At 40.4% G+C, this 21,997-nt stretch overlaps 1 protein-coding gene across 2 annotated transcripts in view; it reads right to left on the bottom strand.

Annotated features, from left to right (window-relative positions):
- MSRA (methionine sulfoxide reductase A) overlaps nucleotides 1-21,997 on the bottom strand; it is a 455,527-nt gene that overhangs the window by 267,739 nt on the left and 165,791 nt on the right. The window contains exon 2 of one of the 2 annotated variants that reach the window (XM_030312697.1): nucleotides 7,191-7,259. The exons of the other annotated variant lie outside the window; for it this stretch is intronic. Coding sequence (XP_030168557.1) covers nucleotides 7,191-7,259 — 69 coding nt within the window. The remainder of the gene's footprint in view (nucleotides 1-7,190; nucleotides 7,260-21,997) is intronic. 2 annotated transcript variants of the gene reach the window in all.

The raw sequence follows: 21,997 nt of genomic DNA, 5'->3' as shown, positions 1-21,997 counted from the left end.
GGTGGTGATGGTTGCACAGCCATGCGAATGTACTTAATGCCACTGAACTTTACATTTAAAGATGGTTAAAATGGCAAATTTTATATTATGTGTTTTACCACAATTTTTAAAAACGGAAACCAATCATACAACTAATTGGTCTTCACAATGCTGCTAGAAAATATAGAGCCAAATCTGTGGCCAACTTTAACAAATTATATTGTATCATGGCACGTACTATTTGTATTTCATTTCTCATATTTTTCTTTGGTCTAACATTTAGCTAATTCTAAAGTATGCAATTTTTCCATGTCTTGTATCTATTTTAATTTTCCTTTATTTTGTTTTATAACAAGGCCAAAGATAAACGATTGGGAAGAGTAAGAGCAAGAGAGAATATATTAGCTGTCTTATATCATCTGCAACATGGGGCTCAGTATTTTTCTTAAAAATGCTAGTTGAGCTAAACTGAATAACGATTAACTTCAGTTTTTGTCATTCTCCATATCTACATTTTTCTTCTAAAAAAGCTAAATCACAGAGAAGCAGTAGATACATAATTGTTTCTCTAGCACATCCTCTTGAGCATATTTTCTCGGTAGAAATTTAAGAAATTACTGCCATATAGGTAAAATGAATTCTATAAATCTTCTTCATTTTCAAAAGTTTACAAAAAGTTGGTCAATTGGATGGTCACTATATACTAGCAAGAACAGTGAAATAATTAGCCACAACTGATCAACTCAATAGGTGAGGCCAAAAGAGAAATCATGGCATTTTCTGAGAGCTCTGTGTTGATTCATAAGGAAGCAACCAGTCTCATTTAGACCCATAATAAGAGTGGCCTACTAGAAAGTTTTAACAAGGCTGGTCAGTACTGGGCCAGTATTAGTTGAGTTCTCCACTAATGCAATCTGTTATCCTTCAAAATCCCTGAGTTACAGGGCTCATCAGGTATTATGCAAGAGAGATTATGGATCAAATAGAACTGACTAATGTTGGGGTCAATCGCCTGGGGCCTGGATCACAGCGCATTCTGGCTGAGGAGAGCAGGTGGCCTCCCGGGGAACACTGCACAGGCTGTCCTATGAGCAGCAGTTCCTGAGATCTGTCCCATCTGTCCCCCATACCCTAAATGCCTTGAGGCATTAGCTCATGACATTCTGAAAACAACCCTGTGAGGCAGACATTCTTCACCTCATTTTACAGATGAGGAATGGGGCTTAGAGCAGGTAAGGTACTTGTCTAGAGTCATGTACCAAGGTTTATCTGACTGCAAAGGCCTCTGTGAGTTCAGAATTATTTATAGACTCCTCCACAACTTTCGTGTGTGTGGTGGGAGGTGGGGGGTAGAGCTTATTTTCTGGTTCTCACATGCATTCCAAATGACTGAGGTTGGTGGATACACGATTATCAAACATTACTGGATTTGGATTTACTCCTTTCTACAATGGGTTCAGTTCCATTCTCTAAGCACAAAAATCCCCACCCACACTCCAGCTTCCCTATTCTAAATATATCCTCCTCTCACACCCTCCCCGCCCCCAGGATACCCTCTCCATCTCCACACCTGTGCTCTTCCGGACTGGGACCAGGTGTGCTGTGCCATAACAAGCAATGTCATACAATCCAAATGGGATTTTCAGGGAGGTCTCTTCCCCTCTCCCTGTATTATCTGACCTCTCCATGCTCAAAAAGGAAATAAAAATTGAGAACATCACACACACACACAAAAGATAAATAAAATAAAATATATCTTAAAAACATGTCCCTAAATGACCAATTATTGTCCCTTGAAGGTGCTTCAGATTATCATGGGAGGAAGGCCTATTTTTGTTTCCCCAAGTGCCTCATCACTTAAGAAGTTTGCACCAGTTAGCAGCCTGCTGTTCTAACAGTCTTGTGAATTTAGATTGTTTAGTTAATTATAAACACATTTCAAAGTCATTCTTTCTGGCCTTTTTCCTAGAATGAGTGACTGCCACTCTACAGCTCACAGAATGGTCTTCAATGGTTTTCAGTCAAGGTTCAGGGAGAAATATGCCACACCGGGATTTGATTATTTACCAACATAATGTTGGATTCAAGCCAATGAGCCACCAATATATTTTCCTTTGAAGTCTGACATATTGCCTGCTGCTTTCAATGCTGTTTTCTTGGCTAGCAGACAAAATAACTGTGGCTGTTTCAAAATTCACCTCCAATTGAAGTCAGGGGGAAAAAATGTCTTATGATTGGTTCATCTTACAGACATGGATCTCATTCTCCTTTGGAGTGCTCAAGGTGAGTCACTTGGACTGGGGTGCATCTGTGGCCCTGAAACAGTCACTACCCCTTGCTCTGGAATCAGCCCTTCCACACACCTATTTGAGAAACAGTCTGGTAAATTCTTGGCACCTTGGCTATAAACAGAGATAAACAAGGTCATCAGCACATTTTCATGATGTCTTGGATTGTCTTTTGCTCCCTCTCATTTGAGAAGCCCTAAGAGAACATGACAAAGAAAACATGTTTGAGATCACAGAGCCATTGCTGTCAGGATATTGAGAGCCTAAAAACCCACCCTAAGAATTCATGGAGATACTTCTAGTGTTGTCACTGATATCAATTCCTATACATTAAGATTCCTTGCTACAGAACCTTACCTTTCTGCAGACAGGCTTGGTGTAGGTTTCTAAATGATAGGATCAAAGAATTTCTTGCTAGAAGGAATTTTTTCAAAAGGGTTTAACATTCTGAAATAAAGTAAATGCTCACTAATTGAGAAGAAAGACTCTTATATGCTATTTAGTCCCATTTTCCAATTTGTTAGGAATGACCATTCTATCATTTAAATACCTCTAGTGGTGGAGAACTCACCACCCTATGTTATTGGATACTATAAGTACAATATTAAAATTGCAAAGGCATAACCTGTGATGATCAATTCTCCATCTCTTATGAAAGAGCTATGAACCTGGTTTATAAATATGAATTAGCTTTTAATTTCAAGTCATTCAGAAAGATATAACAATATTTACTGAGGAAAATCTTGGAAGTTAGTGAAACTACTGGTGCTGATACTATATCATATATAATACAGTATAGTCTGCATTGTTTTTTCACTTGTTTACTTCATTTTATATATCTAAGTTCAATTTCAACTTGACTCAATGTGTATTTATTACTCTTGGCACAATATTTTACAATATACACTCTTGTTATAGGTTTCAATTGCCTGAAACCCTTCAGGTTTGTACCTCATTATCTAATGTAATTTTTAACAGCACCCTTTCACTCTCAAAAGTATACTACTTTGGATGACAAATTTTATGGCACAGTACTGTATTTTAAAGTTTTTACAAGTTGTATTTCATTTTTTTAAGTTGTACTAAAAACCTTCGCAAATTCACACATCTTCCCAACCCCCAGCTTCTCTGCATTTTCCTCAATTAATAAGTTTTTATTTTATTTGAAAATAATAAATCTTCTTGACTATATATTTAATAAAATGAATAGTTGTTCTGTGCTTTTATTTTATTTTATTTTTTTTTTGTTCTGTGCTTTAAAAAAAAAAACACCACCACAGAATGGCTGGAGCCTCTGTGCTCTCTGCATGGATGGAGTGGCTCACTGCCAATGGGATGTCACTTTCATTAAGTTATTGAGAGCTGGAGAGAACCTTTCTAAGTCAGGCACAGCATGCTGGCAAATGTAATGTGGATGTGTCCTCATGCCCGAGAAAGCATTCCCTCCACTTGACCAGATTTCTTTCATCTTTGGGTGCCTCAGTTTCTCTGTCTCTAACAGAGCACAATAATGCCCACTTCACAGGGCTGTTGTAGGATTAAAGGGATGATAGCCATAGGGCACTGTCAGCCACCGGGAACAAAGGCATGAAGTAATTGCAAAATGTTCGGTTCTGCTTCTCCAGCTTGTGGAAAAAGGGCTCCCACTGACTTGAAAGACAGCATCATACACAGACAAGGAGAAGCCCACTGGGAGAGCAGAGCCTATTACCTTCATTATCATTGTCCTAAAGTACAGAGGAGAGAAAGAGCAACAAAGAAGCTTAAGAACTGTGGCCACACAAAAACAAGACGAGGACTAACAAATGGGCTACGAAAGAAAATCTGAAAAAATAAACATCTTAGCTTAAAAATAATCTGTGAAGATTACATGCCAGAAACTAAGGAACACCTATATATTCTTTGGTCACGTGACACAATGACGCACTTGTGTATTTTTTACAATGGAGCGTACCCTGTCCTTTATACTTCCTTACATTATCCACTCTAAATGCCTAATGGCAGTTCAACGACCACTTTCAGAGTGGATTTAATTTAAAAGTTCCTCTGTAGATAGCATTCTGTAAAGCATCTTCAAATGATTAACCAATAGATAATAAAATTGCAACTGGCGATACTATTTTGTCATAAAATATTAACACCTCCAAGGCTGAAGAGTAAGTTGGGACAACTAGAAAGTGCCACTGGTGTTTGGTGAGCTCACAGTCAAGTAGATGTAAGACATTCCCCTGTATATTAACACATGCTACTAAAATCAAATGGGTAAAAGTGATAAGTAGTAGGAGATGTCATTCCAAGCAGTATTTTCCCAGCAAAAGCTATATGTCAAGAGTCCTTCAGCACACTCTGGGAATGCACAGAAATTCACAAATCAATTTGCTAAATTGGCTTGGCTGGAAATCGTGCATTTGTGCATGGATCCAGCTGAAAGCCATTTCTGAAGCTACCAGACTTGCCCATGGCTTCTTCAACCAGTGCTAAGAGTCAGGGGACATCATAAGAAGAGCGTGGGCTTCAGGGTTACACTTGGACTCTAATTCTCCCTCCGCTATATCACTGGCTGAGTGACTTCGGGTAAGTCACATGAGCTCTCTGAGAAGAGGATTACATACTCATACCAGGCTTGCAAGGTGCCAGGAGGATTAAATGTCCAACATATGTCAAAGAGCCAAGTGCTATATACTTGGTTTAACCTTTTCAGTAGAGCTATAAACAACCCAGAATGAGAGAAGCCCACCCCAAAAGCCATCTGCTCCTTCTCTTCACTGCAGGCCAGGTGGACAAGTGATATAAAATGAGAACAGTTTTTAAAACATTAATATAAAATGCTTGCACCTACTTAACCCAAATAGGGCCTTAATTTAAGCATCTGGAAGAGTCAAACTGAAGTTCTAATAATGTAAACATTCTTAGATGTCAAAAGATATTCTATTTTACAATCTGTATATTTCTGCACTTGCAGAAATGATACACGATTCACCTCTTAAAACCACACACCTTGGCCACTCACAGCGGGTTTCCTGAGGACTGCCTACCGCCAGATGAGCCTTGGATCTTGAATGTGTAAGATGGAGAAGCAAAGGCAAGTGTCTCAGAGCAGTCAATTCTCATCCTATTGGTGAAAAATGCTAAAGCTTGGAAAGGGAAAGGTGCTTGCCCAAAGCCAAGCAATGAAGGCCACGGGTTAGGATTTTTAGGAAAGCCACTACAAACCAAAACTGTAACAAATTATAATAATAATCTCATCACAGAGCTTTATTCACTGATATTTCCAATTCTGTGGCCAAACAACATCCATACCTGCCTGGTGCTGGGTCTGTCCCTTGGGAAGGAAGCTCTCCTCTAATAGCAAAACAGAGGAAACCCTGCTAAGATAGGTTAGCCTTATTTTATATTGCCCAATATGACATGGAACTGAGTGTCTAACATGTCTGGGGGGTGAAAAATCTGAAATACAAAAAAAAAAAATTATCAAAATAACCCATTGCACACTGATGTGACATTTGCTGTCCCCTGGTAACTGTGCCCTGATAGTTTCAAACCTACAACTCCAGAAAAATGGCATTGTGTGAGCATAAGTACACAGAAGAAAAGTAACAAATATTCAGCACACATTTTTAGAGTGTCCATTATGCTTTTTTCTATAAAAATCAAACTCTCTGTTTAAATTTCTGAGCATAATAACTTCTAACCACTGATAAGTACATTTTAAAGGGTGCTAGCCCATATGGAGCAAGATTTACAAATACCCAGGCAGAATTAGTTCCCTATTTCATAACTCTCCAACCGTTAATCATTATTGATTACTAATTCTGGTTCCATCTCTGTGAATAAGTTAATACTTTATGCTGAATAGGCTAATTTAGAGGTGGGTGATCCTGAAGCTAATTTGCAGCTCAAGGAGAACTCCATGCTTTAAAGCAGCTTTACATCAAAAGCCTTACAGAAGAGGATCATCAAGACCAGGGTAGAATGGGAGCTAGAAGAAGGCATAAAATCAGGGACTTCAGGTTTTTAGGATGGGAAAGATCATAAAACCTGTCTAAAGGCTGAGGGGAAGGATCCAGAAGCTACAAGAAAACGAAAATTCAGGGGACAGAGGTAGTGACCCCAGAGAGGGTGATAAGGGATGGACCCCAGGGCATTGCTGGAGGGAAGAGTGAGGGGGGAAGGCAAAAACAAGAGGAAAGAGGACATCAGCAAGAAAAGGGAAGGAGGGAGAAAAGGAGGAAGGTAGGCAAAGAAAGTGCCAAGTATAGGGACATTTTAAAGGAAGTTTAGGTGACATTAAATATGGAGGTAAGGAACAATGAATTAAAAAGGACCTCATCACCAAAAGGTTTGGAAGCTAACAGGGAAGTTCTGCTCAACCACATAATTGTATATGGTAAATATATACTCAGAGATTAGATTTCATTCTGTTTAAAACATTTTAATTAACTTCTTTTCTAAGGAATATGCTGAATTCATAATGGAGGAGAAAGAGATTATTCAATTAGATTGATTTTTGTGGAATAACAACTCAAAACTACTTGAATCCTAGCCTTTGACAAAGTTACGTATCAATGTGGCGGGTGGGGGGAGCCTTCAAGGAAAGAAAAACTCAAACTGTAAATTATCAGGTTAATTCACAGTGTGGACATAAGAAACAGCAAAGACACAGTTTGATATTTGGTTTGCAAAGTGAGAAAAGAAAGCATATTAAATTCTATAGAATAATCTTTTCTGATCCCAGAAATACTAGGAACTCAATAGTTTTTTTTTTGTTGTTTTTTTTTTTTTTTTTTTTTTTTTGGCTCCAATGACTTGTAAATATCTACAAGAGCCCAGATTTTGAAGCCCTGAGGACACTTGCTAAAACTCAGAAATTTGGCACTAGTCATTGCACACAATTTGGGTTTTCTTTCAGAGTTGATATCTTACCAAATACAGCCATCTGTGTTCCCTCTGGGAAAGGTTCAACTGTTCTATTGCCATTGACATGATGTTTGGCTAGAAAAAAAAAAAAAAAGAGGGAGAGAAGGAAAGAAAGAAATACAAGTTAAGTGTAAAGTTCCACACACATACTAACACATGTCATTAAATGTGTCAAAGAGTCTATTTCTCATTTTTAGTTAGAAGTGGCACCAAAGCTTACCCTTTTTAAGAGAGCTCCAATTATTTTGTTTTTAGTCTCAGTAACTGAAGAGCCTAGAAATGATCTAGTTTGAGCGTGTGGCTTTACAAAGAAGGGTGCCAGGGCCCGAGCTCATGCAGAGCCATACAGCTAGTGGCCACAGAGCCAGCCCAGCCCCAAAGCTCCCGACTCCTAGCCACAGGGCCCCACTGCATCAGGCCAGGTCCTAAAGAACAAGGAAGCTCCAGGTTCCAGGGAAAATTGGGGAGGCTTCGTCTGAAGACTCTTGATGATCACAATATTGACCCAGTCAAGGAAGTGAGCCGTGAAGACAGCAGGATAACATCAGGGCCAATTTTCAAAAAAATAGAATAGCAGAACACATCACTGCACTACAATTCAAGTACTATTTCCAGGAGCCACAGACACTTGGCTTCTTAAAGACAAGATGGATGTGCCAGTGCTTCTTACTACCTACCCTTCATCCACCCTGGTTCCCTCCACCAATCATCCTTCCCACCCTGTGCATATCAAGGACTTAGAAATAAAATGTGACCAGGTATTAGTTTTCCAGCATTAACTTGTTCTCAAAACCTCCCAAAATGCAGTCAGGTAGAGAAAATCTGAGTATGTCCAGCTATGAGTATTTTTAAAATATCCTCAGCAATTTTTGCATGTGGGCATTTATGTTGAAAATATATAAGAATGGCTCAGAAGCTTTGACACCACATCACATAGCACATATATTTTGATTTCATGGGTCACATTAGATTTATGGAGCACTGGCAAGGGCTTAGCACCACAGCTAGGCTCTGAGGGGACTGGGGAGAGTAAGACACGGCCCTCTTGGAGAGTATAATTATCTTCAAGAGGTATAAATGTCAAACTTTACCAGAAAGCTTACAATTATGTGCTAAGTCTTGGAATGGAGACTAAAGGTACTGTAAAAGTTCATGGCAGAGGAACAGCAAGCTGGGAAGTGGGAGCCAGCAACCTGGAGGAATTATAACTAGTGCAGAATCTTAAAGGAGAGGCAAGGTTTTGAAAGGCAGAGGGTGAGGAAGCACCTTGAATGAAAGCCAGGAGTGTGGATGTAACCAAGGCATCATCCAGGGCCAGAATAAAGTCTAGCCTGGGCATCGCCGAGGTGATATGTTGGGAGGCAGTGGCAAAGAAGGACAGATTGGTAGGCAGGGACCAGGTCATGGAAGGTCTTGAGAACCCCATCTAAGCTCAAAGGAACCCAAGGCAGGCCCTGCAGCACACTGCAAGTCTTTTGGAATCTGGAGGCTCAGCCAAGTTTAGACAATCCCTTCAGCATACCATCAATTCAGGGGCTCTCACTGGTTCCTAAGTAATGGTGGCACTATCCTAGGAACAGAAAACCTGGAGGAAGGGAAGAGGCTAGCCCAAGTCCCAGGTAGCCATGGGACCTTGTCAAGCACTCATTAATATTAGCAGCCATTGGTTGCTAAATCCAAAGAAGTGTGATGAGGCTTGATGTCGAGGTCAGAGTTCTGTTCTATGGTCAGCTCCCCACAGTCCCTGCCAGCAGTTCTAAAAGTGTTTGCCTTTACACAAATCAAGAGTTTTAAACCCATTCATCTTTAATCCACTCATCTCACTCATAAGAAACTCTCACTCTAAAGAAACATGGAGGGGGGGGGAAGGTGACACACGTAGCAATATTTATTACTTACGATAATGAAATCTTAAAATCAACTTAATATCTAAAAGTACTAAAATTGCTTAGAAAATTGTAATTTGTGATTTATCAAAAGCATGGAAAAAAAAACATGGAATATTATGCAACATATTTTATTTTTTTAATGTTTGTTTATTTTTGAGAGAGAGAGACAGAGTGTGAACAGGAGGAGAGGCAGAGAGAGAGGGACACACAGAATCCAAAGCAGGCTCCAGGTTCTGAGCTGTCAGCACAGAGCCCGACGCGGAGCTTGAACTCACAAATGTGAGATCATGACCTGAGTCGAAGTCAGACACTTAATTGATCAAGCCACCCGGGTTGATGTAACATATTTTAAATACAGCATTTGAGAGTTATATAGAAATATATATAGAAATGTGAAAAAAATACTTGGGATAATGGTAATTGAATACAATCCTATTACAACACTGGAGGTAGATTATAATGACAACTAATTAAAATATGAATGCTTATAGGAAAAGAGAAATGCTCCTCTGGCAGAGAAACATACAAAAATAAAAATGACCAGGGTGATTATGCACGATATTTACCTTTAGTATTTTCCTTTGTTACTGTTAGATTCTTATTTTCTTTTTTTTTTAATTTTTTTTCCAACGTTTTTATTTTATTTTTGGGACAGAGAGAGACAGAGCATGAACGGGGGAGGGGCAGAGAGAGAGGGAGACACAGAATCGGAAACAGGCTCCAGGCTCCGAGCCATCAGCCCAGAGCCTGACGCGGGGCTCGAACTCACGGACCGCGAGATCGTGACCTGGCTGAAGTCGGACGCTTAACCGACTGCGCCACCCAGGCGCCCCTAGATTCTTATTTTCTAAATGAAAATACGTTTGGAATTTAAAAATCAATGAAATTATAGATTAAAAAAATTTTTTTTGCCACAGTAAGTACTTGGTTTCCCAGGACAAAGCTTATTTATAGCCAGTTGAAATGCTACACATTTACAATGAAAAGCGTACCCTATTTGACATCTCTTCTCAGACAGCTCAAAAGCACCTCCAACAAAAGATGACCTTCCACTCTAAACATGGTGCTCTTCCAGCATCCCCAACTCTGGGAATAAGACTGCCATTCTACTTTCTAGGCATCCTTGCCCATTCTCTAGCCCTCACTACCCACATCTAGTCTATCACCAAATCTAGTTATTTTCACCTTCCAGATATCCAGAATCCTTCTACTTCTTCCCTTCACCATCCAAATTATTCCAATCCAAACTATTGTGGCCTCTTTGCCCAGACTCCTATGAATGCCTCTAGTTCATCTATGTCCCCTCTCCAATTCACTCTTCCCAGTGCAGTCACAATTACCTTTCAAAAAAGAAAGAAAAATTCTGATTGCATGACACAAACTCCCCAACCTTCTCCCACCTTCCATGGCTTCCCAATGCTCTTATGTTAAAGTGAAAACTCTAACATGGCCTTCAAGGACCCATGTGGTATGACCACCTCAGTCCCTCATTCCTTCTACCACAGTCATGTTGCTTTCCTGGGACCAAAGGCCTTCTTCTACAACACTCACCAGAGCTGCACCTCACATTTAATCATTACCTGGACAAGCAGACTATAAGCACAGGGAGGACAGGGCTCATAGCTCCTTTGGTTCACCATTTCTATAATTCTAGTCCAACAGGGACACAGCATAGGTGTTCAATAAATAGCTGTTATAATAATGAAGGAAGAAAGAAACAGTATAAAAAGAGAGACTAAAAAGTCTTTCTTCAGCCATTATGAAAGCTTTATTATTTGCTATACTAATGATGTAGTTCTCTTTATACGTACATGTCCTTTACACAAAAATGATCATTGAAAATGGCCATTCAAAAATAGTTTACCCAGCCAGGTGGCCCAGAGTCCAAGGAACTCCCCTCTGTTCTACTCTATAAATGTCTGCCCCTCTTCCCTCCCCATTCATCTTCTCTCATCTGACAAGGCGACAGTGCCGGTACAGGCAGGAAGACTAGAAATGCTACTTGAACTGGAGAGGAAGGAGGAAGTTCATATGCAACTCTCGCCTCAATGCTAAGGTTCCTTTGGGCCCTGTCTTTTATTCTAGCGCCTGAGGCCCAAAGATAACAGGGTCCATAAACCTGATTTTGAATTTTTTTTAATATTTATTTATTTTTGAGAGAGAGTACAAGCAAGGGAGGGACAGAGAGAGAGAAAGAGAGAGAGAGACATACACAGAATTTGAAGCAGGCTCCAGGCTCCGAGCTATCAGCATGGAGCCCGACAGGGGGCTCAAACTCACCAACTGTGAGATCATGACCCAAGCCAAAGTTGGACGCTCAACCGAGCCACCCAGGTGTCCCTGATTTTATATTTTCTTCTGAACTGCAGCTGAGTCAGTTACTAGACAGCAAAGACACAGCATCGGCCAAGAAGAGATAGCACAGTATCAGCAGCTAAGGCCATGGGCTCTGAAGCAAGACTGCCTTGACTTTGAGCCTCAGTGCTCCCACTTCCTAGCTGTTGGAATATGGCTTAGTTACTTAACCTCTTTGTGCCTCAGTTTCCTCATTTGTAGAGTTTCCTCATTATAAGTTTCCTCATTTGTACCTACCTTGTGGGCTGCTTTGAGAATTAAATTAGTTAATATATTTAAAGCACTTAGATCAGTGCCTGGCACTTGGTAAACACCTCTTAACTGTTACACTAGCATTATCATATGTGTGAACTTTATTTTTCACAAGATCCGAGTCAGGAATGACAAGTACATGACATGTGATGTACCTCGCCTCCATTTCCATGCTCATGGAAGACATCACCAATCAACCAAAGCATACTTTCTTGGTCCCCAAATGTGACCACAGAATCTTTTCTCAACCTAGCATCCCATAGAGTCTCTTATTATTTAGATATATGTGTATGTATGATGAAATTCTTTTCCTGATCTAAGTGAATAAAACACAAAAATGGACCAAAAAAGAAGCCATTTTCCTTCTCGTTTCTATATGAAAAAATGCAATTAAAAAAAAAAAAGATCCTTTGAAAATCTCCAAAATTCTATATACAACTTTAGGGATAAAAGAACAGGGGGAAATCTGACTGCTACTTTCCATTCCATAATGCGAGAATGGTGAGTTCTTAAAAACCAAGCAATGGCAGTTCTACTCCTGGAAACCGAGGCTTAGCTCCCAAGGGCACTTTCCTATTGAAGCTCTGCTGAGGCAAGTATTTGGGGGACAAAGAACCAGAGATCCTTTAAACACATTAGATAGGTCAAATAAGATTGGGGGGGGAGACGGGCTAACTTGGGGACCTAATGAGCATTTATTTTTTTTTTTTTTTCCAAAATTGGTGGCACATGTCACCACGGAAACAATCACACTGACTAAAAAGAAAAGTCATTCATTGATTGGGTACTAACTATTGATTACCAGCAGAGCATGAAATGGAGACGGGAGAGGGTCACTGACAGGGACATCTGTTGCACAGCCACAACAGGGTGGATGCTTCCAATCTGGCTAGATGGGCAGATGTCCCTGCCCCCACTCCATGGGGCACGTTCCAAAGCCACATGCTCCAGGAAGACAACCTCTGCTGATGGCCATGACGTGTCCTCAGTCAAGGGTATATGAGGACAAGGAATAGATTTTCATTTATCTTGAAAGCCCAGTGCTTGTGGAACAGCGAGGTTAATTAGAGCAAGATTGGGTCAAAGTCAACTATCAGAGAGATTTTGAAGGGGATCTGGGGGACACGTTTAAAAGCTTCAGAAGATGATACTAACACAATTTTTTCTTTTGTTTTATGAATATCTAATGCACTTCAAACTTTGTGACTGTTTTCTTCCTTGAAAATAATACAATGAAACTGTTCAATAATATACTTGTGATAATACAAATTCAGACATAAACCAACAGTGATTAGCTCCATGTCTTGTGCTCAAAGCGAGAGAGCTAAAATTTGTATCTTCTGGGTGAGGGGGAGAGTGCAGAGACGAGAGGTAAATGGTAGGAAGTGGGGGACTGCAGGGTGGGCCCCCAGACCCTCCCTATCTCCTGTAGGGCCAATCCCCTCCAGTCTGGGTGACCATGGTTACACTCCCGAATTCGAGACTCCAGGAACTGTTTCTGCTATCCTGGGAGTCCTGGTCAGCTGCTGGACCCAGAACCATCCCAGGACTGGAACAGCCTTGTGTCCCAGTCACATTATTAATCCTGCAAACACCCAACCCATACTTGTCAAGTGTTACTATCAATCATTCATGCTGAGACAAAACCTATTGGTGATGATTAGCTTTAGCTGGGGCCCAGAGTAAGAGTACCTTTATTTCATTCATATGGTAATAAAAATCTGTCAAGCCCCAAAGCAATATATGGTCTCACATTCCCTCTCATTGTTTCTTTGTGGCTCTTTCGCTGGGTCACAAATTCCTGGGGTTCTCATGGTACAAGTCAGGCTGGAATTAAGCAGGGTTCATATTTGGCCCCCAAGTCCTAGCTTTGGACCAGCCTCTCCTGTCTCCAGTAAAGGGGCCCTGGATCACACTGACCGAGCATTCAGGGCCCTAGGTCCTGCCAAGCTGCCTTCTATAGCATTTTAAGGATGATCTGACAACTGCGACTGTTGGTTTTTAAAGAAAGAGGAGTTGGAGTCCTGAGGGTGTGCCTGTCACCAGGTCACTGAAATATAGGACAGGTGCACTAGAAAAAGAGAGGTAATGATGCTTCTAGTCACCTATGCCCAGAGGCACTGTGGTTCTGTATTGTTCCTATACATTGTGGTCCTTTACACTTGCTATAATTTTTAGCTATGGTGTTTTAAGGTGAAAGTCAAGCCAGAGTGGGTTTTGGCCCCAACAATGTACTCTGTATGTGAGGAGAGAAAGACTGGTAAGTGAGGTGGCAGTGGGAATGCTACTGAGACACTGCTCAGCCTGAGGGCCAGCCTCTGCTCTCCATGCATCCTGTGTCCAAAGAAGTCTGCGTCTTTCATATCGACTGCTGAGGTGCACTACTAGAGGCAGATGGAATCTGTGGCAAGGAGAGGCTAGCAAGGAGCCCCCAGTAAAGGCACTGGTGGGAATGAGACAAAAGTCCTCAACTGACATGGGCAACGAGAGGTGAACTTTCCTCTCGTTGCTCTAGGAGGAGGGGAAGCCAGCCCTCAATGTCTTCCTCACATGGTGACCAACAACTATGTATGAATGGGAGCTGTTCTAAAAACAAAAGATAAGCTGCACGAAAAGCAGAAGAAAATCAGATGGAACAGTTTATGACTGTAGCTCTAAGGAAAAAACTCATATATCATTCAGGATTTTATCCTCATGCCCTGACTGCTGTCCTTCCTTCAGTTAAATCCAATCTACCAACACAACTCCAATCTCCCTTCTCCTTTCACTCCACATGCTGCAAACCTAAGCGGCATGTCTTAGCCAGGAAAGGAGCTGACACCCCAGGTCAAGCAGCTCTTGCACCTCCCAGTGTACCTCTGCTGAAGGTTGAACTTCACAATGTCAGAGCAGAACAGGGCAGCACAAGGCAGGACCTAAACCCCAGCCCACGCAATAACACATTTTGAAGCATAAGCTAATACTTATGGCTGGGGTCTTGGCTCGTATCCATAGGCAATACATCTTGAGTGTTTAGTATGTGCAGGATACTAGGTGTTGTGGGAACAAAGATAAATTTCATAGATCCTACACTAAGGATCTCCATTTAACCAACAAACTTGTTGAGAGAGCCCTAAGGGGAGATTTCCAGTTGAAAGAATGAGGCAGTGAGGATAGGGCTGTGTTTTAAGAAGAGTAAGGCCTTTTATGCAAGCATGGGACATTTTTATTTTTCACGAAGTGCCTGCTGTATTTTCTGAGGTCTGCTCAGTGCACAAGACCACAAGTGTGACTACAAACCTGGAATAGACACACCAAATGCACGCACCCTCAGATACGAGCCCTTTTCTGTCCCTTAGAAAAACTGGCCTAGAATGATCCTACTGTGTTCCTGTGTCCCCTGGGGCCACAAGAGTGTCCTGGAGAGTGAAGGAAAGTGAACATAGAGGTACCTGCAACTAGAGTTCAGGAGGCAAGCCAGAGGCCCCAGAAACCAGCATCAGAAAGATTTTTGCACATGTCCCAAGCAGGCTACCACAATTCTGTAAAAGACAGCCATCTCACTGCCTTAGAGAAAGTGGAGAATGACAGAACACGCATCACACATAAAAATTCTAAATATATAAACAACAAGTAAAATACATGAATAGATGCTCAACCACACGAGATACTATTTTTAATTCATGAAAGTAGTGACCCTTACAAAGCAATGCTAGGTACCAGTGAAGGTGTAGGGAGATGGGCCTTCTCATGCACTACTCACTGAAGTGAGAATTCGACACAATACAAATACAATCTATTTGGAAAGCAATCTGGCAATACATGCCAAGAGCGTCAAAAGCATTTAGATCCCCAACCTAGTAATCTAAGTGTAGGTACCTACCTTAGGAAATCAGAACTGAGACAAAGGTTTCCAAACATGCTGACAACAGAACTGCTTATATAATGAGAAATTGTAAAGCAACCTAAGTGGCCCAACAAAAGGGAGATAATGAAGTAAATTATCAGACACAGTTCTAAGGTAGAATACTGCATACTAATTTTAAAAGTATGATCATAAATAGGTTTTGTTCATGGCATCAGAAGAGTAATAAGGTAAAGTTAAGTGGGAAAAAAAAGCAAGATACAAAAAAGGATCTTACTCAATTAAGAATAAAGGCACAGAAAAATGATCAGAAGGAAACAGAATACAAAGGTAAAAGTGGCTACCTCTATATGCTGAGTTATGGCTGATTTTTCTTCCGTCTTTACGCTTCCAAATTTTTCTTGAGAAAATACTTCTTTGACAATCAGTAAACTATAAAAAGTAGAAAAAAACTAAAAGGGAAACTTGATAAAGAAGAAATCGAGATCCTATCAGGTATACTTTCAAGTTATAACAATCTAAACGTTTTCTCTGAGTGGAAACAGCAAAAGAAAGCATAAAATCTTCTTAAATGAAAATAGCCAATGAGCAGATTATTTCCTGATTAATCACATAAGGCCTCATCAAAGGGCCCTTTTCACTGCAGTTTTAAATACCTCGAACTCTCTGCTTGCTCCTGAAGACACTGCCCCCTAAGTGATTATCGCTGGAGCTGTCCTGGGGCTATCAGACTAATTCAAGTCAGCTGTATCTCAGGCCTGTTAGATCCTCTCTGATGAGGGCCATCTCAGAGGTTGTCCCTCACTTGGGTAGGGCTCATGAGCTACTGAAATCATAGGTAGGCATGCGAGAAAAGGTGAATGAAGGTTGACAGAGGAACGGGGGACAGGGCGGGTATATCCACCCCAGTAAGTCAAGGCACAGGGATCTACATCCTGCCCCATTAACATCACAGTTCAGAAGACAACTACTGAACACCAGTCATGTGCCAGGCACTGGGTTTACCGTTGGTGTCACAAAAATAGTAAGACAAGGGGTGCCTGGCTGGCTCAGTAAAGCATGTGACTCTTGATCTCAGGGTTGTGAGCTCAAGCCCCACGTTGGGCATGGAGCCTACTTAAAGATTTTTAAAAAAATCTTTAACAAAAATAGTAAGACAATGCCTGCCTTCTCCTTATCCTTCACTGACCACCAACCAGCCCCCTTCTTAGGGCTGCTGATCAGGTTTACCTAGACAAGGCTTCTGTGTTAGCAGCACTGCCTACAGCTCTTAATGCATCCATCCTGTTATCAGACTACATGAGTTCCCACACTACATTATCCCAAAAAAGCATTCCATTATCGTTCATTTCATTTTTAGAAGAATTCCATTTTTACCTTTGTAATGGTGTTATTAGTTACCACATTTAGGAACCATGTCTAACTTAGGCATCTGTGATATGTATATAATATTAACTGATGGAAAATTTCCACCTGACTTTTATAAAAATTTCCCCGCCCCCTCTTAAGCCATGTAATTCCTAATGACTACCAAAATTAGATAATTTTGAGAACTGAAATTCCATTTAAAATAAAGTTATTTTAAGGATTAAAATCTATATGTCATCCTGATGAGTGTGGCATCTCTGTGAATAGGACAGTTGAAAACAGTTGTACTAAAAAATGGGACTGTACACCAAAATGATCTTATTTTATTCTAAAGTACATGCTTCTTACTGATCCTAAAACATGTTTGGATTTATAAGATGGGTGTTAAACATAACTATAAAGGATCACATAGAAATCGTACTTTTTAGAATTGTTTTAAAAACTTTGCCCTTCAAAGACCTGTTGGGGACCCTGGCTTCCCTGGCTGCTATTGCTTTGGTCCCTTACTCATAGATGAAGCAAAATTATTTACAATTTCCCCAGCATTTGTCAATGTCAGTTCTGCCACATTAAAATAATCAATGTTGTGCAGAGTATCCAAGTCCTATGAATGTAATTCTGGCAAGAGACCACAGAGATGTTTTCTCAACCCATCATCAGAGTGCTAGGATCACTTTGGGGCCCAACTGTATGCCTCTAATACTATTAAGTCGGCTTTTACAAATGGTTGTGTACACCACATGGAAATGCAGCAGCCACAGCATGCAGCAGACCTTCTTTCTTCTTCCTTGTGAATGTGTCAGCAGCCTTCAGCAGGAAGCACATTGCCCCTCAATGGCACATAGGCTGCCTGAAGGTTGCAAGAGGCACAGTCAGCTGTCAGTCAGCCAATGGGCAGGAACAGTCCAGTACCTTCCCCTTCCCTCCACCCCCACCCCCTCTGACAGTGATAAATGATCAGGCCCTCTGCTCAGCTGAGCCTGACGGGCCCAGACCTCCCCTTGCAATCTGTTCCAGACCAACACCAACCTTTCCCCCCAACAACCCCCATCAGCACTACAAAGGGGCCTGCTACAGGGTTAAGGTCAGATCTGTTTGCTTTCTTATTGCTGTTCTTTCAGGAAAAGGAATTATGACTTTATTTCTAAATGGAAGCTCCTAATCAAAAATGGAATATGTTGTTGTAAACCTTACAGGAAACCTGTCTCGACTCTCTCCTTACATTAAAAATGAAGGAGATACAGCTAAATATGGAACTTTAAGAAGAAAGAGGAATAGTCATAGATGTAAACATAAATGTCAAATTAACTTCCATTCAAATCAATAAGCTTTCCACTTATTAAATTATTATCTGTTGGTGGGGTTAAGGAGAAGGAGACAAAAGATTCTAAGGGGAATAAAATATTGAGAAAGAGACCGAACACTGACACTGAACATTAACAAGATTCATCAGAGATTAGCTTCTATAGTACATTTAGCTCATGTACAAAGTCATTTCAGGATTGTCTATAAACAGATTGGCACCAACTTTTGCATAAAATCATCTCTGCCATGGAATAATATGCACCCGTTGTAAAGAATAAGACAGCTCTACAGGTAAGGACATGGACCTATAAGACACACCATTCATTGGGGGGGAATAAATCAACAAGTAGGGTAACGTGTATAATGCGCTACAGTTTACTTTTGTTTCCAACATTCTGTCTTTACTTTCTGAACTTTGGTCCATGTGATGTAATACATTTTCAAAAATAGAAATAGAAAAGTATTTTAAATGTCCCCAGTCTTTGCTACTCGGTGATTAGCCCTGCAACCCAAGAACCTCTTCCCAGGGCAGAGGTGCCATGCTGAGACACACGGTGGCCAGTGGCAGGCTAGCAGCCCCTGGGCTTGGATCAGCGTGACACTTACATTTATCTAGACCCAGGACAAATGTCAAAGACAATCTCACCTGAATCTCAGCAGAACTGTTTGCACCAGCTTTAAAATTCTCAGTAGTTTACAGCATCCCAAAAGGCCTCAAGATAGAGATATCACTCCATTTCCTCCCTAAAGTTGATCAGCATTCTCCAAAGCAATATGTTAAATGTCCTCTTTTTAAGAGGGAAAGGATTTTAAGAGGATCAATCATTTCAAAGTTTGGATGAAATTTAAACATTATTTACTTAAAAATAAAATACAAGGTGTTTCCAGATTTATCTTTTTTTTTTTTTTTTTTTAGAGGAAAGAGAAGAGAGAGGGAGAGAAAGGGAAGGAGAGACTGAGGGAAGGAGGGAGGGAGGGAGGAAGACCAACACAACAGCCAGTATTTTGCCTTTCTGGAATTTGGTACATATTTTAATCATTTCTCTGTTCTTCCTGCTTCTCATCCTGTTTCTCCTTCCCTTGTAATTTTCCTTCACAATAGAAGATAAGGGTATTTTAAAATCTATTTTAGATATACTCAATAGAGATTATGCTCACCATTCCTAATTTTAAACGTGGTTGAAACATTTTACATTGCCCTCAAAAAAGGGAAATGAAGTTTTTACTATGAAGCCTTCAACTGATTTTCAATAAGTCAGTGAATTTTTTTTAATCCAGCTCTTATTAGATAAACAGTACATGAAACTCATCTACTATGAAAATTTCACTGAAGGATCTGTCATTGGGAAAGAGCAGGCCTGGTCACATGGCTGATTAAGGGAAACTGAATAACCAAGTACATATTCACATTAAGAAACATGGTAGACACAATCTTCAACTATGGTTCTACAAATGACACAGAAAGGCATTTTATGACTTCTTTTTAATACTTGTCTCCCATTAAAGAGTGATGCAAAAACAGAACATCTTAACTTAGGGGAGTTAAGTGGAAATAAGAGTGGCTCTTAAAACATGCCTTTGGTCATCTGACTTAATAAAGGGATAGAGATTTAGAGCTGGCAGTGCAGAGCCCTATTTAGTTATCTGCCTTGAATATATGCTCAAGCAGCCCCTTGGATATTCAAGTGATGGGTTGATTTCTAGATGAATTCTCTAATGATTGACTGCAGTACTGCTGAATCCAACAAGAGCCATGTCTGAAAATGTCAAGTATGTGGGAGGCCAAAGCAAGCAGAGGTCTGAATGGTGGAAGGCCATCAGCTTCTCTATATATATGGGCTAAAGGAGGTGTAAGGCCAAAACTGTTTCCCATGTACTAAATCAATCTGTTTTTGGAAATACCTGATTGAGACTCCAGAATCCTGTAAAAGGAGATGACTATGGCCTGGCATAACTCAACTGTAAAGGGACTTCAGTGCAGGCCCTGCAGGAAATCTGTATTAGATATGTCTTGATAGGTCTGCCAGGCTCTTAATGCTAACAGTGAATTATAGTAATCTCTATTTTCTGTCACTTTATCTCCCCAAAAGGCTGATAGTTCAAAATGTAAACTACTTTGGGAAAGGTAGCTGAGAGGACGCAGTGAAACACAGGCAAGTCTCCAACTTAAAAATGAGTCACATTTCAAAAGCGTGTTTATAAGATGGACATCTGGGATATAGAATCCATTTTCTTACGAACACGCTGCTATAAATGGTGGTAAGCTAGCCCACAAGGGCCTACTCAACTTATAATGAGTCGCAAGTAGAACTCTTTCCTAGGATTCTAACCACCCATTTATGGGATACTGCCTCCATGTGAAAATATACTCTACATTCTACCCCACAAACATCAAGAACACACCCTTTTATACTGGCCAAGTTGGTTACAGGCCACAAACAGAGAAAAGAAAACATTTTCCTACTTTCCCAAGCTGCCCAACTGCTATCTCAACCATAGAAAAAAATCTCCACTTTATTCATCACTATGGAAAGGAAGTTTCCTCCCAAGGAGAAGAGGATATAAGTCCCTTGTTGCACAAGAATCACTTTCAAATGCAAAATACATTCTAAATGCAGTGGTCTTATTTCAGATAACAGTGTAAAGCTGGGTAGTTCTGACTCAAGGTCTCCCACAGGCTGGAATCAAAGTGTTGGCTGGGGCTGCACTCTCACCCAAAAGCTCAACCAGGCCAGGACTATTCTCAAGCTCATTTGTATGCAGGCCTCAGTGAGCTTGAGAGCAGATCCCCCACCCTGGTTGGGCCTTCAGAAGATGCAGCACAGCTGACATCTTGATCACAACCTTATGAGAGACCCTTATCCAGGGGTATCCAGATAAACCATACCCATATTCCTGACCCAAAGAAACTGTGAAATAATACACGATTGTTCTTTTACGCTGCTATGCTTGGGGACAATTGATTATATAGCCGTAGATAACTAATACACTAATATGTTCTAATAAAGGAAAAATAACATAAATTGTAGCAACTGACAACTAATGACATAAACCAGGAAATCAAACCATCTTTCACAGAGCTGTTTTCTACACACAGCAAAGATATTTCCAGTAGCTGATTTCCAAGTCAACTCTTGGCATGTGATCCATTTCTAAGTTGGAGACGATTTCTATGTAATTTATTTTCTCCACAAACTTTATTCCCTAGTGTGCTGGGATTGCTAAAACAGGCATTCTTGAACTACTAAAGCCTAGGAATAGTGTATAAAGTATCAGAGTAAGGCTCTTAGCACTTCTGAAATAACTCTGGCAATTTTTATTCATTTGCATTATCCAGAGAACTGCTAGTTGCTTTTCCTGCTGTTTTGTTTGGAGAAGTTATATCCCTGCCTCATAGGGCTTACAAACACAATGAAGAAAAATGTTTTTCCAAAATTCCCAGGAAAGCTAAATTTAAATTCATGCCAAAGGCCCTAACTGCAATGGAGAAAGTGTTCTGTATTTTGATGCAGTTTTGTTTGGTTGGTTGAGTCTGGGTGCTTTTTTCTCTGACTGCATGGAAGTAAGAAGATGGCTGGATCATTTCTATTCACCATGGCACCTATAAGAAATACAGGTTTTCCTCTTTTCTATGAGAATAAAAATCAACTCTAAAAATCAAAATTGTTGCTGATATTAAACTAGGATTTTTATTAGCCTGGATACTTCATCCATAATAGCTTAAGGTCATAGTACTTCTATTCTAAACAGAAAAATAGTAAGATCCTATTGTATCCTGTGCTTACTGTACTTCAAGAAAT

Source organism: Lynx canadensis, chromosome B1 (assembly GCF_007474595.2).
Source record: "Lynx canadensis isolate LIC74 chromosome B1, mLynCan4.pri.v2, whole genome shotgun sequence".
Lineage (NCBI taxonomy): Eukaryota > Metazoa > Chordata > Mammalia > Carnivora > Felidae > Lynx > Lynx canadensis.
This window is presented reverse-complemented; position numbering and strand designations above follow the sequence as displayed.